This window comes from Callithrix jacchus, chromosome 17 (genome assembly GCF_049354715.1).
Source record: "Callithrix jacchus isolate 240 chromosome 17, calJac240_pri, whole genome shotgun sequence".
In the NCBI taxonomy this organism is placed as follows: Eukaryota; Metazoa; Chordata; class Mammalia; order Primates; family Cebidae; genus Callithrix; species Callithrix jacchus.
The window spans coordinates 75,172,194-75,193,159 of NC_133518.1; the positions used below are offsets into that span (position 1 = coordinate 75,172,194).

Sequence of the window (20,966 nt, forward strand, 5' to 3'; positions counted from 1 at the left end):
AAATGGGCTACAACAGATTCGAAATTTTAGAAGAATTTGTTTGTATTTTAAACATTGACTATTTCATGATATTCAGGATGTAGTAAAAAAGCATTTTGATAGATAAATGAATTTAATACTTAGGTAATTCTTTGGAACGTTTTAAGCATTGCTTTCTCCCCGGTGGACTGTGTAACAAACTGAGATGTGCCGTAACTGTTGTGTGGCTGCCCGATTCTCAGGCACCTTGAAGATAGGCTACTTAGCTGCTTCAGCAGCATATCCTCCAAAGAACTTGGCCAGGAAGGTGCTTGCCTAATATGTGTTGAGGGAATGAGGGAGTAAGTGACTGAGGGGCTAGATTGTTTAAATGTTTTAAAGGATCATGATTACTTCATGTTCTGGTTTCTCTTAATATAGATAGACCTCACTTTAAAAGTTAGCTTTTTGAAAAGATCTCTTAGGAATTAATGACTTTTAAAAATCCCATCAATTTTTAATTTTTCAGAAATACGAACATGCTGTCATCATGGCCCCTCCCTGCTCCCAGCTTCCTTCCTCACCTCTTTTTTTCTGCTTTGTTTTTTGCCTGTTTTTCCTCCCGTCATGTTTGCCTTTCTAGGCACTTTGCTCATTTTATCCTGTTTCTTTACTGACCCCCCCCCCATTTATATTCTTGATATTTGATTATGGCCACAAAAATGGCTCAAGATAAATTACAGATCTGAATAGATGAAGCTTGAGTTTCAGAGTTTCAGTATGTATTGGTAACTCATGGTACAGTTTCTGTGCTTTTACTTGTAAGTACATAACAGGCATCAAGGGGGGCAAATTATATGTCTTTCATTTTCTTCTTCCTGCTGAACTATAGGTAATTTGCAAATTAGAAATTGTTTGTGGCTAATTATTGGATATATAAGGCCTTAACTGTAACTGCCTGACTGTATTTTAATTTTTTAAGTAGTCGTATGATGTGATAAGTAATGTTACCATGGACTCCAACAACTTAAAAATAATGAATTATTTTGAAAGGTAATAATATAGACATATGGCATAAAAATCAGAAGATATAAAGTAGATAGTGAAAAGAATCCCCTGTTTTTGCACAGAAAAGTGCTGTTTTCCTTTTTGAGTATATTTTTCAGAGGTAGCCTGTGTATATAATTTGTCTTTTCTTCTTTTATTTTTTTTTCTTTTCCTTATAGTTGGATTTATTAGGCTTTAAAAAAAAATGGTATCTGGATTTTTTTTTTTTAACTTAAAAACCACATGGTCAATTCTGACATCATTTTTAAAAATTCAGTTTTTTCTTCTTTTAAACACAAAATACAGCATGTTATATAGAATGTTCTATATTTTGCTTTCCCACTTAATAATCTGTCTGGGAAATTGTTCCTTAGCCATTGGTAGTTGATAATTCATAGTGATACCCTATTTATTTTAAAGGCTGCTCAAGATTTCGTTGTAGGAGCGTCCTGTAATTTAATCAGTCTCCTATTGATAGATATTTAGATTGTTTTCAGTTTTTGCTGTTGCAAATTGTGAATATTCTTTTCTTTTTTTTGAGACAGAGTCTTGCTGTGTTTCCAGGCTGGAGTGCATTGGTGTGATCTCAGCTCACTGCAGCCTCCACCTTTCGGATTCAAGCAATTCTCCTGCTTCAGCCTTCCAAGGAGCTGGGATTACCGGCATGTGCCATCACAGCTGGCTAATTTTTGTATTTTTAGTAGAGATGGGTTTTCACTATGTTAACCAGGCTGGTCTCAAATTTCTGACCTCAAATGATTCAGCCACCTTAGCCTCCCAAAGTGCTGGGATTACAGGTGTGAGCCACCACACCTGGCCTGTGAATATTCTTATACATACTTGCTCACATTTGTATTTCTTTAGGGTAGATGCCTAGAAGTGTTGTATTACTCAAGTAAAGATTGTATGTATTTTTAATTGTTGGCTAGTTGCTAAGAGGTCTTTGGAGGACGATTTATATCCTCACAAGCAATATATTAGAATATGTTTTCCCTTCTCATAAAGATGGCATTATCTAATTTTGTTATCTTTACAAGTTTAAAAGTAAAAAAACAAATTGTCGTTCTGATGTATATAATTCTTACCAGTATGATAAACATATTTTGAGCAATTTAGTTTTTTCTATTTAAGTTATTTGGCCAAATCCTTGACTCAACTTTTCTATTGGGCCATTGGTCTTTTATTGAGTTGTAGAAGCTCTTTGCTATAGTGGGGATTAGCCCTTTGGACATAGGTCTTTTTAGCCAAATAATTTTTTCAGCTGGTTATTTGTTGACTTTGTTTACAAGTTGTTTTTGTAGGAATTTTTCTCTTCCTTGTAGTTGAATTTATAAGGCTTTTCTTTAAATGCTATCTGGATTTTTTTTTTTTTTTAATTTAAAAGCACATGTTCAGTCCTGAGGTTATTTTTTAAAATTTGATTTTTTCTTTGGCACTTTTATGCTTTCATTTTTTTTTTTTTTTTTTTTTTACAGTTAACATGTTTGACCCAAATGAAATTTATTTAGTGTAAGGAGTGAGGTAAGGATTCAATTTAAAATTTTCCCAGATGGCTACCAAATGGTCTCCAAATTGTTTATTTAGTAATCTACATTTCTCCCTCTGATATGCCATATTATCATTTTTTGTAGAGACAGGGTCTCCCTATTTTTCCCAGGCCAATCTTGAACTCCTGGACTCAAGCAGTCCTCCTACTTGGCCTCCCAAAGTGCTGGGATTGTAGGGATGAGCCACCATGCCTCACCTATATTATCTTTAATACCACTAAATTATTAAAGTATTAAATGTGAGTCTTTTTTCTGGATTCTCTGTGCTTTTCTATTGCTTTGTCTGACCGTGTACAGCTGTTCGATTTTATAATATGCTCTTTGGTAGCTTCCTCTTTTTACTGTTATTTTTTAGAGTAGTATTTATTATTCTTGCATGTTTATTTTGTCCAGTGGGCTCTCTCATTCTGTTTTGTTTGTTTTTACTATATTAACTTTATAGATTTATGTAAGAAGATTTAACATTTTTATAAGATTGAGGTTTCGCATCCAAAGAACAAGGCCAGTACCTTTTAATAAATAGTACATGCCTGGAAAGCTGGGCATAATTTGATTGGTGCAGCCAGGGTGCACCTTCACTAGTGTCGTGCCCTCTCTGAAAGCATCCTTATTCCTCAGCTCTGCTCCCCTATCCTGACTTGTAGGGAACATCCCTGCAAGATGTGGAAATGAGTCTATGGCAGCAGCAGCAGCACTTGTCTTAAACTGAGGGGAATACTACTGGCTATTCTTTTAACTATCATGGCTCTGATGACTTTAATATATGCAGGAAATGTTTTCTCTTGGCGGGAATATGATATTTTCTTCCTAAAAAGTTATTAATCGAGTGAATTCTAATAAAGTATTATTTAGTTGTAGAGTTATATATTTTATTCTGGGTATCCTTATATTATCTATTTGGCTGATTTTCAGAAATCCTCAGAAGAACAAATTGCTAAGCTCCAGAAGCTTCATGAAAAGGAGCTGGCCAGAAAAGAGCAGGAACTGACCAAGAAGCTTCAGACCCGAGAAAGGGAATTTCAGGAGCAAATGAAAAGAGCTCTTGTAAGTGCCTGTTTTGTTTCTGATATAGGTATACTTTTCAGAGTTATAAAGTCATCCTCTCACTGTTGCATTCCAGCTGGAGGTCAGACTACTGGCAGCCTTGTTGTTTGGTTATGAAGAGAGGATAGGGAGTAGGCAAGCTGTTAGAGCTCGTTGGCGTGGTATTGTATGAAAATTAAATTTACTCATCTAACACATTTTCTTTCTTTTTTTCTTTTGAGACAGAGTCTCACTCTGTTGCCCAGGCTGGAGTGTAGTGGTGAGATCTTGCCCCGGCTGGAGTGCAGTGGTGAGATCTGCATTCACTACATAATCTCTGTCTCCCTGGTTCAAGTGATTCTTCTGCCTCAGCCTCCCAAGTAACTGGGACTACAGGTGCATACCACCAAGCCCAGCTAATTTTTTTTTTTTTTTTTTTTGTAATTTTAGTAGAGACGGGGTTTTACCATTTTGGCTAGGCTGGTCTTGAACTCCTGACCTCAAGTGATCTGCCCGCCTTGGCCTCCCAAAGTGCTGGGATTACATGCATGAGCCACTGTGTTTTTTCACACTTTGTGTTTAAAACATTTAAAACATTACAGAAATTTCTTTTAATATTTCATTCTCAATATTCAGTGTAACTAATACACTTTCATCAAGCAGTTTGTTTATTCATCCCTCCCACCTGGTAGTGGCCTATGATTAGAAACAAGAAAAGGGGAAGAGAGTAATTGGAGCAGTGACTGCATAATTCAAGAAGAATGTCTAAAATCTCATCAGACTGAGTATACCTAGAGCTCAAGGCTGAGAACATTTTGGCTGAATTGCATTTTACAGAAGAGGAAATAAAAATGACCCAAGTAGTTTTTATTTTAAATGGAATAATTTCGGTAGTAATTTTCAGTGCATTTGATGGCTTATAAAATAGAGTTAAATTTAAAAACTGCCTGACCTAACAAAAACAACCAGAAAAGCAGATTGAGATTTCTGTTGAAAGATTTGTTAAAATAGCATAAATTGAAAGTTTAAAACAAATAATAGGGGCCGGGCACGGTGGCTCAAGCCTGTAATCCCAGCACTTTGGGAGGCTGAGGCGGGTGGATCACGAGGTCAAGAGATCGAGACCATCCTGGTCAGCATGGTGAAACCCCATCTCTACTAAAAATACAAAAAGTTAGCTGGGCGTGGTGGCGCGTGCCTGTAATCCCAGCTACTCAGGAGGCTGAGGTAGGAGAATTACCTGAACCCAGGAGGCGGAGGTTGCGGTGAGCCGAGATCACGCCATTGCACTCCAGCCTGGGTAACAAGAGTGAAACTCCATCTCAAAAAAAAAAACAAAAACAAAAAAAAAAATAATATTTTTCTTCACTTATGAAAGCCTTTTATATAAGTTGCCATAAAAAACTGTTAGTGACAAAAATGTAATTTGTTTTTGTATGAAGTTATTATCCATAAAATAATATATGTAACTCAAAAATGCCTTCAGTGTAAAATATAAGAAACAGTATTTTAGGCTTTAATCTTTCTTACATATATTGTTGTTTTCACTCTTATTTGCATCTGGTTTCTGAGAATTTCCAGGAGCAGTGATTCTTGAAATGAGTTAACAAGCTCTCTAACCTGCTCTGTGGGGGCACATGGATTTGCAGTATGATTGTCTGTGGTCTTGAAATTTACGCATATATGGGGACATATTTGTTTTCTTTGTTGATCCAGCAGAGAATTAAAGCATTTTACAGGAGTACTTAAACTATAACAGTATAAGATAAATGAAAATTAGGGTCCAGGAAATTAAGGAACAAAGTGTGACATAAATAGCGCTAAAGTACCTGTCATACCTACTCTTGAGTTTTCATGCCGGGGCTATTGACCTTTGGGGAAACTGAGCAAGCCTTCATATACACGTGCGTGGGCACCTGTGTCTGCCCTTTTCTTTTTTCTTTTTCTTTTCTTTTTTTTTGAGGCAGAGTCTCGCTCTATCACTCAGGCTGGAGTGCAGTGGCATGATCTTGGCTCACTGCAACCTCCACCTTCTAGGTTCAAGTGATTTTCCTGCCTCAGCCTACCGAGTAACTGGTACTGCAGGTGCCCGCCACCACACTCAGCAATTTTTTTGTATTTTTAGTAGAGACAGGGTTTCACCATGTTGGCCAGGCTGGTCTCGAACTTCTGACCTCATGATCTGCCTGTCGCGGCCTCCCAAACTGCTGGGATTACAGGCATGGGCCAATGTACTTGGCCTGCCCTTTCTTAATTGAGTGGACTATTAAAATTTTCTCCTTTATAGGCATATAGAGCTATATTTAAAATGTAATGTACATGGTATATTTAACTGTATATTTAAAAATTAATGTTATGTGAATGAATATTTTCTTATCAGCCTACTCATAATATGGTGCAAAATCTTTCCTTAATTAAAGTAGTGTACTTTACTTGAGTATAGTTAACTGCAAGTATTGCAGTTGGCAATATCTACTCTAAGCAATAAGTATAGATAAGTACATTTGTCTTAATTGGAGATCAATTAAGAAATTAACATTTAAGATGTTAATTTACTGTTAAAAGTACTCTCTAGAGCTTCTCTTCTCAAAACACTAAATACTTTAAATTGAATATTGATATATGGTAAGGGCAATCAGAGAAGCTTTTGAGGATTGATGTAGTGGTAGAGGCATCGTAGCTTGGTTTTATAGATATTGTCTTGATCTTACCCATGTATTTACAAGTAATCTTCTGATTTTGATTTTCCATGTGGGGTCCCTTTCTAAATGAGATATCTCTCACAAACTGTATAAACTTAAAATCGAGTTTCTAGACCTAGAGTAGAAATACCCAGCTCTGAAGTAGAGAGATGAGGTAGTAGCAGTTGTGTGATCTTTCATAGTCAGCAGTGTTTTGTGAAGCATTTAAGTAGTGAAAAAGTAGCAGACATAGTGGGTTTATTGGAACAAAACTTTTCACATCAGTAGTAATTGTGGCAGTTACCTCACTGGAAAAGCCATATTGTCTTATTTCTGTAGACTAGAGCATAGGAGGAGAAAGATGATGACGTTACCTGGCTAAGAGGGCTGGGTGCAGATCAAATGAAATGAATGATTCCTGTGAAGTGCTTTGCTAACGCTGGAGAATTATGTGCATTTAAGGTGGTATTAATTATTTTTGGCACAGGAAAAGAGTCAATCAGAATATTTGAAGATCAGCCAAGAAAAAGAACAGCAAGAATCTTTGGCCCTTGAGGAGTTAGAGTTGCAGAAAAAAGCAATCCTCACAGAAAGTGAAAATAAACTTCGGGACCTTCAGCAAGAAGCAGAGACTTACAGAACTGTAAGTTTTAATGATATTCAGATTCTGGAGTTGTGAAATTATTTGCATATGAAAAGTTGTTATCTCTCTAGTTAGTATAAAGTTTGAAAGAAGCTTTTGTTTTACTGGATTAGATTTATGTATATATGCCCTTGATTATTTGTAGATAGTGTGAGCTATGCCCGGGAGTGGATTTGGCTTTGGGCTCTGTGTTTATTACATGGTGCTCCTGGTTCTGCCTTTAGCTGGCTGCATTTCTGTCAGCAGCCACTCAGTCTGCTGCTTTTAATCAGACTCTGCAGCGTCTTCATTGCATACTCACCCTTGATGCCTGGGAAGTGGCCTCATTTTGTAGGCAGCACTTGACCTGGCACCTTCCTGCTTGTCCAGCTTTCTCTTATGCCATGTCCTGAACATGATCCAATCTCTGCTTATATCACAGTTTCATTACACCTGTTTGTTGCATTTGGTTTCCCCAATTATTCCATACTAAACATAGTCCTGTAATGAACATATTTGTATATATGTTTCAGAGTGCACATTTTAAAGGCACTCTCTGCCCCTTTTCTTAGCAGTATTTGAGGTGTATGACCCGTTTTGAAAACTGACTGGTGTTCAGAGTTTTTAGCTTTTTTGCTCTGATTTAGATAGTAAAACAGCCATACTTCTTACTCATACTTCTATACCATACTTAATTTTTCCATTTCTAACACTTACAAAAGGTTGCATGCTAGGGGAAATGGACACTTAGGAAGCCTAGATCTTCTACCTGTTAGGTTTTAAAATTAATTGCACTTTAATTTCCTCACCTGTCACTTGAAGAGATTAGATTCAGTAATTCCTTAGGACGCTAGGACCTTTCCAGCTCTGACATGTGGCTCTGCCAATAATTCCTTCAGAGTCAGAATTATATTTTCATGAGATAATATTAATCTTGGGTAAAATTCGTGCAAGTTCCTTCTTTTTGTTAAAAAAAAATCCTTCTAAATAATAATTTTGAAGGTAGAAAAACTACACATTCTTTTTCTTCTAAAATTAAATTATGAGAATAATAAATATTACTGTAGGCCTTAAAAATTGGGAAAAGTAACCCCAGTCTTCATACCAAAAGTTACTGTTATCGATTTTATTATTTGTTTATTTTTACTATCCAGTTAAAAAAGTCCTGAAAATATAGGCAACTGAAAAGGTTACCCAGATACATAGAAAGAATCTGGAAGTATGAATTGGGTTACACGTAAAATCTTTTCTTTCTTTTTTTCTGTGACAGAGTCTTGCTTTGTTGCCCAGGCTGGAGGGTAGTGGCACAATCTCGGCTTACTGCAGCCTCTGCCTCCCGGGTTCAAGGGATTTCCCCCACCTCAGCCTCCTGAGTAGCTGGGACTACAGGCACACACTACCGTGTTTGGCTAATTTTTGTAGGGACAGGGCTTTGCCACATTGGCCAGGCTGGGTCTCAAACTCCCAGGCTCAAGTGATCTGCCTGCCTCAGCCTCTCAAAGTGTTGGGATTACAGATGTCAGCCACCGTGCCTGGCCATGATCTTTTTTCTTTGTTATATGATCCCTTTAGTAATAGAGTACAGATTCTTTGTCCTTTCTAGTGTTTGGTATGATATGTAAAGCTATTTATGTACATTTTGATCTTCAGGTAGGTGGTAGACACATCATGTCTGTCTATCACTGCCAGTGAACAAGTATGTACTTTAATAAAAATGCTTCTGTTTTCATTAACAGAGAATTCTTGAATTGGAAAGTTCTTTGGAAAAAAGCTTACAAGAAAACAAAAATCAGTCAAAAGATTTGGCTGTTCATCTGGAAGCTGAACAAAATAAGCACAATAAGGAGATTACAATCATGGTTGAAAAACACAAGACAGACTTGGAAAGCCTTAAGCATCAGCAGGATGCCCTTTGGAATGAAAAACTCCAAGTCTTAAAGCAACAATATCAGACTGAAATGGAAAAACTTAGGGAAGAGTTTGAACAAGAAAAAGAAACATTGTTGAAAGACAAAGAGATTCTCTTCCAGGCCCACATAGAAGAAATGAATGAAAAGACTTTAGAAAAGCTTGATGTGAAGCAAACAGAACTAGAATCATTATCTTCTGAACTGTCAGAAGTATTAAAAGCCCTTCACAAGCTAGAAGAGGAACATTCTATTCTGAAAGATCAAACAGATAAAATGAAGCAGGAATTAGAGGCCAAGATGGATGAACAGAAAAACCATCACCAGCAACAAGTTCAGAGTATCATTGAAGAACACGAGGTATCTATGCAGAGGACTGAGAAGGCATTGAAAGATCAAGTTAATCAACTTGAGCTTCTCTTGAAGGAAAAGGACGAGCATCTGAAAGAGCATCAGGCTCATGTAGAAAATTTAGAGGCAGATATTAAAAGGACTGAAGGGGAACTCCAGCAGGCATCTGCTAAGCTGGATGGTTTTCAGTCTTACCAAAGTACCACACATGAGCAGACAAAAGCATATGAGAAACAGTTGGCCCAGTTGCAGCAGAAGTTGTTGGATGTGGAAACAGAAAGAATTCTTCTTACCAAACAGGTAGCTGAAGTTGAAACACAAAAGAAAGATGTTTGTACTGAGTTAGATGCTCATAGAATCCAGGTGCAGCAACTTGAAAAGCAGAATAGTGAAATGGAGCAAAAAGTAAAGGCTTTAACCCAAGTCTATGAATCTAAACGTGAAGATAGTAACAGAGAACAGGAACAGACAAAGCAAATCTTGATGGAAAAGGAAAATATGATTTTACAAATGGCAGAAGGACAGAAGAAAGAAATTGAGATGCTCACACAGAAATTGTCAGCCAAAGAGGACAGTATCCGTATTTTGAATGAGGAATATGAAACCAAATTTAAAAACCAAGAAAAAAAGATGGAAAAAATGAAACAGAAAGCAAAGGAGATGCAAGAAACGTTAAAAAAAAAATTATTGGATCAGGAAGCCAAACTTAAGAAAGAGCTTGAAAATACTGTTCTAGAGCTTAGTCAGAAAGAAAAACAGTTTAATGCCAAAATGCTGGAAATGGCACAGGCTAACTCAGCTGGGATCAGTGATGCGGTGTCAAGACTGGAAACGAACCAAAAGGAGCAGATAGAAAGTCTCAATGAGGCTCATCGACGAGAACTCAATGATGTCGTATCAACCTGGGAAAAGAAACTTAATCAGCAAGCTGAGGAGCTTCAGGAAATACATGAAATCCAGTTACAGGAAAAAGAACAAGAGGTAGCAGAACTGAAACAAAAGATCCTCCTATTTGGGTGTGAAAAAGAAGAGATGAACAAGGAAATAACACGGCTGAAGGAAGAACGTGTTAAGCAGGATACAGCATTAAATGAATTCCAGGAACAGTTGAAGCAGAAGTCTGCCCGTGTGAATTCTCTTGCACAAGATGAAACTAAACTGAAAGCTCACCTTGAAAAGCTGGAGGCTGACTTGAATAATTCTCTGAAGGAAAATACTTTTCTTCAGGAGCAGCTAGTTGAACTGAGGATGCTGGCAGAAGAAGATAAGCGGAAGGTTTCTGAGTTGACTAGCAAGTTGAAAACCACAGATGAAGAATTCCAGAGTTTGAAATCGTCACATGAAAGAAGTAGCAAAAGCCTAGAGGACAAGAGCTTGGAATTTAAAAAACTGTCTGAGGAACTAGCGATTCAGTTAGATATTTGTTGTAAGAGAACTGAAGCCTTATTGGAAGCTAAAACAAATGAGCTAATCAATATTAGTAGTAGTAAAACTAATGCCATTCTCTCTAGGATTTCTCATTGTCAGCACCATACAACTAAAGTTAAGGAGGCACTGTTAATTAAAACGTGCACAGTTTCTGAATTAGAAGCAAAACTTAGGCAGTTGACAGAGGAGCAGAACACACTAAATATTTCTTTTCAACAAGCTACTCATCAGTTAGAAGAAAAAGAAAATCAAATTAAGAGCATGAAGGCTGATATTGAAAGTCTTGTAACAGAAAAAGAAGCCTTACAGAAGGAAGAGGGCAGTCAGCAACAGGCTGCTTCTGAAAAGGAGGCTTGTATAACACAGTTGAAGAAAGAGTTATCTGAAAAGATCAATGCTGTCACATTGATGAAAGAAGAGCTTAAAGAAAAAACATCTGAGATTAGCAGTCTTAGTAAACAACTGACTGATTTGAACGTTCAGCTTCAAAATAGTATCAGCCTGTCCGAAAAAGAAGCAGCCATTTCATCACTAAACAAGCAGTATGATGAAGAAAAACATGAATTACTGGATCAGGTGCAAGATTTATCTTTGAAAGTTGATACTCTGAGTAAAGAGAAAATTTCTGCTCTTGAACAGGTAGATCACTGGTCCAACAAATTCTCAGAATGCAAGAAGAAAGCACAGTCAAGATTTACACAGTATCAAAACACTATTAAAGAATTGCAGATTCAGCTTGAGTTAAAATCAAAGGAAGCTCATGAAAAGGATGAGCAGATGAATATACTGAAGGAAGACCTTGATCAGCAAAACAAAAGATTTCATTGTTTAAAGGATGAAATGGAAGATAAGAAGAGCGAGATGGAGAAAAAGGAGTGCAATTTAGAAACAGAGTTAAAGACCCAAACAGCAAGAATTGTGGAATTAGAGGACCGTATTACCCAGAAAACTACTGAAATAGAGTCCTTAAATGAAGTTCTTAAAAATTACAGTCAACAAAAGGATATTGAAAACAAAGAATTGGTTCAGAAACTTGAACATTTTCAACAGTTAGGAGAAGAAAAGGACAGCAGGGTTAAAGAAGCTGAAGAAAAGGTCTTAACGCTTGAAAAGCAAGTTGATTCCATGAAAGCCGAAGTTGAAACTAAGAAGAAAGAATTAGAACATGCGAATTTAAGCTTGAAAAGCAAAGAAGAGGAGTTAAAGGCATTGGAAGATAGGCTTGAGTCAGAGAGTGCTGCAAAATTAGCAGAGTTGAAGAAAAAAGCTGAACACAAAATTGCTGCCATTAAAAAGCAGCTATTATCTCAAATGGAAGAGAAAGAAGAACAGTATAAAAAAGACACAGAAAGCCATTTGAGTGAGCTAAATGCAAAATTGCAGGAAAGAGAAAGGGAAGTTCACATCTTGGAAGAAAAACTGATATCAGTGAAAAGTTCACAGTCCGAAACATTAATTGTACCCAGATCATCAAAAAATGCGGCAGCATGTACTGAAGAAGAAGAAGCAGATTCCCAAGACTGTGTGCAGAAGATGTATGAAGAAGAAATCAGTGTTTTACAAAGAAATTTAACTGAAAAAGAAAAGCTGTTGCAGAGGCTGGAGCAAGAAAAAGAAGAGACACTTTCTTCTCATTCTGAAATGCAGTGCAAATACCAGGAGCTCTTAATGAAGCTCGAACATGATGAAGCAAAGCAACGTGAAGAACAAGTTATGACAGATCATCTTCAAGAAGAACTTAACGAAAAAAACAAGAAATATTCCTTGATAGTATCCCAACATGTGGAAGAAGGGAGAGGTAAAAATAACACAGAGGCAAAGCAAAACTTGGAAAATGTGGTTGACGATGTCCAGAAAACCCTCCAGGAGAAGGAACTAACCTGTCAGATCTTGGAGCAAAAGATAAAAGAGCTGGATTCCTGCTTAGTAAGACAGAAAGAAGTACATGGAGTTGAAATGGAAGAGTTGACCTCAAAATATGAAAAATTACAGGCTTTACAACAACAGATGGATGGAAAAAATAAACCCACAGAACTTTTGGAGGAAAACACTGAAGAAAAATCCAAATTACATTTGGTCCAATCCAAATTGCTTAGTAACATGGAAGGCCAGCACAATGACCTGGAGTTTAAATTAGCAGGGGCAGAACGGGAGAAACAGAAACTGGGCAAGGAGATTGTTAGATTGCAGAAGGACCTTCGAATGTTGAGAAAGGAGCATCAGCAAGAATTGGAAATACTAAAGAAAGAATATGAACAAGAAAGGGAAGAGAAAATCAAGTAAGTTTTATTTCAGCATGAATATTTTTATGGTGGTCCTTCTTAATTAAGTCTCCTTTTTTTGTGTGCCTAATAGAGTAATTTAAAATTATTTGGGCAAGTCTCGCCAACGCAAAATATTAAACATAAATCCAATACATTAAGTATGAGGAGAAATAAAAACAATTTAGGACAAATGACAGTGTTATTCCATGGCCATTTAGGGGAGAAAAACCTTTTCTTCCATATAAGATTCTGGTTATTAGGGTCATATTGAGGTAATTATTTTCTTTCTGTTTAATTGTTTTTAGTATTAGCATTATTATTATATAACATAGATGTGTTTTGAAAAAAATTTAAAGTGGAAAACAAATTCTCTGGTCCCCAGGACCACTCCTTACAGGTGATCATAGTTGATATGTCCTTACACACACACATTCTCTCTCTCTCTCTCTCTCTCTCTCTCTCTCTCTCTCTCTCTCTCTCCCTCTCTGAAAAATGTTTTCATACAGTGAACTCACACTGTATGCACTATTTTGAAGATCAGGTAGCTCTTTGCAGCTTCTTCTTTGTGTGGCAGCAGTTAACTGTACATTTTTGTTACTCAGACAGGAGCAGGAAGATCTTGAACTGAAGCACAATTCCACATTAAAACAGCTGATGAGGGAGTTTAATACTCAGCTGGCACAAAAGGAACAAGAGCTGGAAATGACCATAAAAGAAACTATCAGTAAGTAAAAGTTGTAAAAGTTTGATTTCCATAAGGAACAATTATATCAGCAGAGGCTATAATTTAAGCTTATTATTTTTGCACTTGTGGTAAGTGCATTAAGTCATTAAACTGGAGGAGAAGTAATTTTTTGCCCCAGAACATTCTCTAATGGGAACTTGCTCTGCCTGGCAATGACTTACCTTAAGGAGAGGAGGGGGAGTAAGTAAATGAATCTGAAAGAATTAGCTCATTAATTACTTTATAAAGACACTTTTGGGCTGGGCACGGTGGCTCCCGCCTGTAATCCTAGCACTTTGGGAGGCTGAGGCGGGTGGATCATGAGGTCAGAAGTTCGAGACCAGCCTGGCCAAGATGTTGAAACCCCATATCTACTAAAAATACAAAAATTAGCTGAGTGCAGTGGCACGCACCTGTAGTCCCAGCTACTCAGGAGGCTGCGGCAAGAGAATCACTTGAACCTGGGAGGCGGAGGTTGCACTGAGTGGAGATCATGCCATTGCACTCCAGCCTGGGTCCAGAGTGAGAGTCCGTCTCAAAAAAAAAGAAAAGACGCTTTTGCTCAGGGAGACATTTGATCAGTGTTGAGCTAGCTGTCTCATTGAACATCTTACAATGCTTATATAAAATTAAATTTCATCAAAATTAATCGGAATGAGAGTTGTTAACTAAAATTGAGATATAAATATTCACTCTTGACTAATGTGTTTTCTTGTGTGTGTCCATTTTTATTTAATAGATAAGGCCCAGGAGGTGGAGGCTGAACTTTTAGAGAGCCATCAAGAAGAGACAAATCAGTTACTTAAAAAAATTGCTGAGAAAGATGATGATCTTAAACGAACAGCCAAAAAATATGAAGAAATTCTTGATGTATGCACCTTATTTTCTCTCTCTCACTTTAGAAATTTAGCTGTAATAGATTTCATGGTACTGCCAAAAATTTCCTTTTCCAGTGTGGTTTTTTTTTTGGTTGAAAAGAGTTTTTTTGGGCTTAATATTATTCAAATTAATTATTTTATATTATATGCAGATTTATAGAGTCAAATTGATTTCTTTCAGGATTGAAATTTCCTGATCGGATTCTACTAACCAGGCAGCACAGTCCCCTTGATAGTATTGAAGCAACAGCAGTTACTAAAAGGGAGAATAGATTCTTTCCCGTCTGCCTTACAGCTTCTGATGGAAGTGTGAGAGAACCGGACTAAGAATCAAGGCCTGTGCTTAGGTGAAGAAGTCTAAGTAGTGGGATAGTGAGTTTGTGTTTAAATGTGGCTGCTTAACTTAGCTGGGATCTTTCTGGGAGGGCCAGTTAACTTTATTCCATCTCCACCCAATATGTGGAGGTTGTATTGGTCTGAGGAGAAAAAAAATGGGAAAAAATGGAATGCAGAAGCCAAATCTTTTATATTTAGTGGAAAGTTATTTGAAAGTACTTACTCTATTAATGTTATGTTGCCATTAGAATATGCCACTAATGCATTGCCATTAGCAAAATAAGATAAACCATGAAGGTACACCACGAAGATAAATCATAAATGCTAGTTCATACCTTATGCTAGTTAGTGCCTTGGACTCTAAGAAAACATTTTCAAATGTAATACAGTATAAATTGTTCTTGGTTGGGTTACAGATTCTATAGTTACTCTGAGCCTTATTTCACTATATGCCAAGAATCTTTTGTTGATTAAGAATTCATACATCAAAGAATCATGCCTCAGCTGACTGTGAGCAGAAGTCTGAGTCAGGAACAGATTCTACTATTAATTATTTTAAACGTAATTGAAATGGCTAAGGTTCCAAGGTATAACACATGCCTGTAACTACCCCCTTTTATAATTCTTGAGCTTTATATATCATTATGAAAAGATTTAAATAATTTCACATTTTCTTATATTTCCATTGAGTATATATATCTGCTAAAATTAGAAAAAGTATTGTTTCTTAAATGCCTAGAGAGTGTTGGAATTAGAAGAGACAGTAAAGCTAGTTTAGTTCTATCTTCTGTTTTTTTTTTTTTTTCCTGTTTTTGTTTTTCAGAGGGAAAAAACAGTTCGGTGTCATTTCCCTAAAATTACATAGTGAGTGGTAGAGCAGTGATTCCTCATTAGCTTTACAGAGGTCATAAAAAAAGACTTCTTCCTAAGAAAGGAACTTAGAGAAAGCAGTTACTTACCATGGATAATTAAGTCAGGGAGATTCATTTGCAGGGAGTAAATTGTGCCATAGCTCTAGACTTCCCTTTTGTGAACTATTCTCTGTCTCCAGATGTGTGGGGTAGCAGATGGTGGACTTTTCTAAAGTCATGACAAACCTTTTAGGTAGAGGGGTGAGGGAACAGAGAGACAGGTTACTATAGACCCTTTGACATGGTTCTTCCCTAGAAATCTGCCTGTATATTAGGGAAGTGAAGGAAATTGTCCTTCAAGCTTCAGGCTTAGAGTAGTAGTCAGGAAGCGGAGGATGGGCAAAGGAGTGGCGTGGACTCTTCCCCAGATCCTTTCCTGTGCTTTGGACCAGCACTACCATCAGAAATATAAGGCAAGCCACAAATGTGAGCCATACTGTAATTTAAAGTTTTCTAGTAGCCACATTCAAAAAACAAAAAGGAAACAGATGAACTTAATTTGAATATTATATGCTGCCAATGCAATATAACCAAAATACTATCATTTCAATATGTAGTCAGTATTTAAAATACCTACATATATATACATTCTTGGAAATTCACTGTGTTTTTACATTTCATCTCAATTTGGAATAGCAACATTTCAAGTTCTCAATAGCCACAGTTCTAGGGTAGCTAGTAGCTACTATACTGGATAATGCAGTCTTAGACTTTCAACTGCCAGGACTAGGGCTGACTTTGTAATTAAAGAGCCAGTCCCCATCTAAACATCCCCGGTATATACTCTATCCTGAAGAACTTTTTTAAAAATGCAGATACTACTAAGAAGGGCTAGTAGCAATTCTTAGCAAACACCATATTGCTTTCATTCAAAGACATCTCTACCATTCTCCCATTTAAACATTTCTAGGATTGGCGTTTCATATGGGATTTGTATGTATTATGGAGTAGTGTTTTGTTTTGTTTGTTTTTGAGACAGTGTCTTGCTCTGTACCCAGGCTGGAGTGCAGTGGCTTGATCTCGGCTCACTGCAACCTCCGCTTCCCGGGTTTGAGCGATTCTCTTGCCTCAGCCTCCTGTGTAGCTGGGACTTCAGGTGCACGCCACCATGCTCGGCTAATTTTTGTATTTTTAGTAGAGACAGGGTTTTATCATATTGGTCAGGCTGATCTCGAACTCCTGACCTCATGATCCACCCACTTCGGCCTCCCAAAGTGCTGGGATTACAGGCTTGAGTCACCGCGCCCGGCCCTTTTTTACCCCTTCTTAAAAGCTATTATCAGATTGATGATTTGTCTCAGTGATGACCTTGCAGAATGCTAAATTTTTGTCACCTATTAAAATAATTCTATGATTTGTTAATAGCAAGTTTGAGCACAGACACATTTTCATTTTCCTACCTTGAATAACATTCTTACCATTCCTCCATTTGAAGAAGCTGGCAACTTTTGACATCTTGAATTCCCACTTTTTATGTCTCTAAACACCACACACACATGTATTCATGTACCTATTCGGTCATTAAATCTGCCTATCTCCACAGCACAATTATCAGACATATAATGGGCTCCTAGGATGTGGTTTAAAATATCCTGAGAATCGTGTTGCCTGTTCCTCTCCTTTTGACTCCGAAGCTGCTACCATATTCTGTGCTGCCATTTTTTCATCTGGCCCGATGTGTTGTAGTAACGTTCTACCTAATCCCCTTACGGCAGTCTTTTTCTCCTAACATAGTCATCTGTCTGTCAGGGTCATTTTCTATCTGGAAACAAAGGCGTGATTTTATTACTTCTCCTCCTAAATATGTGCAGTGGTTTCCCATTGTCACAGTGACGCCTTGTCCAGTTTGGTCTGTGTTCCAGCCAAACTCAACCATAGCTTGTTCTTGATCGTATGTTTCCTTTGTACATGATTTTCTGTGTGTCTAAAATGACATTCTCAAGCTTCATAAATTAATGCAGGCATTACTATCTATCTTTTGGCTAAAAAAAGGGGGAGGCATTAGGCCCAGTGGCTTATACCTGTCATCCCAGCACTTTGGGAGGCTGAGGCAGGAGGATTGCTTGAACTTGGGAGGTCAAGGTTGCATTGAGCTGTGACTGTGCCTCTTCATTCCAGCTTGGGTGACAGTGAGACCCTGTCTCAATAAAATAAAATAAAATAAAATAAAATTGTTAAATTTAATTTTTGTTTAGAAAAAATTTTTGAATCAAATGTATTCATATGGCTTAAAGATTAAAGTAATATAAGAAAGTATTCTTGGAGACGGCATACATGTATAATGAAAATCGTACCCATTCCTCCTCTGTGTTGTGTTCTCTCCCTCTTCTCCCTCCACCAGCAACCATTAGTTTCTTATGCAGTACTCCAATGTTTCATTATGTCAACAAGCAAAGATGAAATATATTTTTATTTTTCCCTTTCTACTCAAAAGGTAGCTTTTTGAATATACTTTTCTATGTTGTTTTTCACTTGTTATTTTTTTGAAACCTTTTAAATATAATTGGTTGCATCTGTGTTCCTTGGTACTCATCTATATTTGTTACTTATATGCCATTTTTGTTATATATACATATGTGTGTAGGAGTGTATTAATGAGTCTGTCTTCTCCCTTAGACTATGAGCATCTCTCTAGAGGAGAACTTTTGTTCTTCTCTAGTCTTGAGAATTTGGCCCTGCACCTGGCACATACTAGCACTTGCTAAATTTGAAGGAGGTGACACAGTAGGCAGGGAGGAAGAATTCATTTGGGAGGAGGGTATGGTGACTCACAAGTTGGAGGCTCACAAGTAAGAGTGCTTACCAAATAGCCTAATCCCAGTCTCAGAGCAGTCTCACTTGGAGAGTGTCTCCTAAAGCTACATTAGATACAAAGTTGGTTTCTTTTTAACATTGACTATATTTTAGTCATTTGGTTTTGGCATAATAAGTAGTTTTCAAAACATAATCTCTTATGTATATACATAAAGATTCATCTTAGTTTTTCTTAGTGTTTTTACTTCAAAGCAAATACACCTTTTTTAGTGTTAAAAGAAGACTAGGAGGCTTTTATTAAGGAAATTATGTAACTGTTCCTTAAATTAGAAATGACACATCAAAGTTTCCTTTCTAATTATTGGAGGGCTTGCTTTAGATTAGTATCCCACAGATGTCAAAGGAAATGTCCGTCATAGTTAATTGTCGTATTGGAAACTGAGCCTCACTAAATAAGTAGCTATAGAGGTTGTCCTTTCAAACAAGGCTGAGCTACACTGACACGGCCATGCAAGAGACGCTAGCAAACCAAGACAGAGAGCAGTGACACATTTACAACAATTTTTGGCTTACGGTGTTTTAGAGGTAGAGGCCCAGTTAATGTGTGCCTCACTGGGAAGATATCTAAAATATCAGGGGATATCTGGTAGAGACCCATGCTTAACTTAGTTGAGAAAAGAGATTTGTTTTTGCAATTAAGTCTAAGAAAATTTTATGGCAAGTAGTATTTAAAATTAGATTTTCCGAATGCTCTATGATTCGTTGCCTTATTTTGTGCCACAGGGCCTAACTATGTTTGCATTTGTTTTTGAGAATGATGTTTTTTTGTTTTTGGCGAGTCAGTGTCTGTTAAATCAGATACCGGTTTGCGGTTGTTTTTCCTGTGAAGTCTCTTGCTCAGCAAACACTTGACGTCATTACTCAAATCAGATCAAGATTCCAATTCCAAATATTCTTTTAGCACAAAGATTATTGCAAGATTTATAAGAATAAAGAAAAGTCTGGGTTGCTCTGTACAATCAATCATGGCAATGACCAAGATAAATGAAGGAATGTAAGGATGGACAGCAGCGTTTTACCAGGGCAGTCAGAACAGAAGAGAGGACAATTTATATGCCAAATGTTGGTCCAAGTAGGAATATTGGACCAATAAGTCACATACTGCTTTTTCTAATTCAACCTTGTCTGTTTTGTGTGAAATCTGGGGCAAAGGAAGTCATTACATTGGTTACCAGCACATCGGACAGTAACTAATGTTTTGTTTTGTTTTTTTTCCAAAAATAGATTTTAGCCGAACATTTTGCCTCAGAAAACCACTGGTGTGGGGGTAGATATGTAGGAGATGTGCAGGTTTGCTGAACTAGGACAAAGGACCGTCTTTTGATTTACACAGCCTAACTAAAGAGGGTGAGAAACCAAAAATCCCATAACTTCTGGTGATCAGTAAATTGCCACCTGGTTGGGTAGTGCTGTGTATGCAATTACCTACTACTGTATTTTAATGAATGTTTTATAGAAATCAAGTTCCAATATAGAAAAGGCTGAAGTCTTAAAACACAGGATATATACTGTAGTTCTGTCACAATTCTGTTAAATACCTAATTGTTTAAACCTGGGAACCCTAGTTTAAGGGGAAATAAACAGCTTGATGAGCATTTTGATGAGGAGAGAGGGAGTGACGGTGAAAAAAATGATATCCTAGGAATAACGAGCATTGGAAAGGGTTTGGAGTTTCAAGTAATAATTAATTAAAATAAAAACAGGCGGGTCGTGGTGGCTCACGCCTATAATCCCAGCACTTTGAGAGACCAAGGTGGGCGGATCACAAGGTCAAGAGATTGAGACCATCCTGGCCAACATGGTGAAACCCCATCTCTACTAAAAATACAAAAATTAGCTGGGTGTGGTGGCATGTGCCTGTGGTCCCAGCTACTCGGGAGGCTGAGGTGGAAGAATCGCTTGAATCCAGGAGGCAGAGGTTGCAGTCAGCTGAGATTGCACCACTGCAGGCCAGCCTGGCGACAGAGCAAGACTCCGTCTTAAAAAAAATAAAAATAAATAAAAGCAGTAGTGTTTTTGAAAACTTAAATGTTTAATTCCCTACAGAGGTAGTTTTCTCTACACCGTGTTGACTTTCCAGAGTGCTTTTTTGATATGTTTGTTTACTAATGCTTTTTTTTTTAAATCCTAAAGGCTCGTGAAGAAGAAATGACTGCCAAAGTAATGGACCTGGAGACTCAACTTGAGGAGCTGCAGAAGAAATATCAGCAAAAGCTAGAGCAGGAGGAGAACCCTGGCAATGATAATGTGAGAGGAGTTTGAGTTTGCTGCATGTGTTACTTGAAAACAATGCTATTTCTGTGATTTGACTAGCCTACTAACATACATACATATTCATTCATTTAATTCTAACAAAAACCCTTTGAGATTTTTACCTCCGTTTAATAGACACATAAACTGATGTTCAAAGAGATTAAATAAAATGTTCAAGCTCACACAATGAATGTTGTGGTGAGAATTTAAACCAAATCTATG

General features: G+C 37.2%; 1 protein-coding gene across 14 annotated transcripts in view; it reads left to right on the plus strand.

Annotated features, from left to right (window-relative positions):
- The window catches only part of GOLGA4 (golgin A4), a 118,569-nt gene that overhangs the window by 68,465 nt on the left and 29,138 nt on the right, over positions 1-20,966 (plus strand). For all 14 annotated transcript variants that reach the window (XM_008984010.5, XM_008984011.5, XM_078354578.1 and 11 more), the window contains 6 exons: positions 3,465-3,596; positions 6,744-6,899; positions 8,615-12,843; positions 13,431-13,552; positions 14,292-14,422; positions 20,625-20,738. In XM_008984010.5, coding sequence (XP_008982258.3) covers positions 3,465-3,596; positions 6,744-6,899; positions 8,615-12,843; positions 13,431-13,552; positions 14,292-14,422; positions 20,625-20,738 — 4,884 coding nt within the window. The remainder of the gene's footprint in view (positions 1-3,464; positions 3,597-6,743; positions 6,900-8,614; positions 12,844-13,430; positions 13,553-14,291; positions 14,423-20,624; positions 20,739-20,966) is intronic.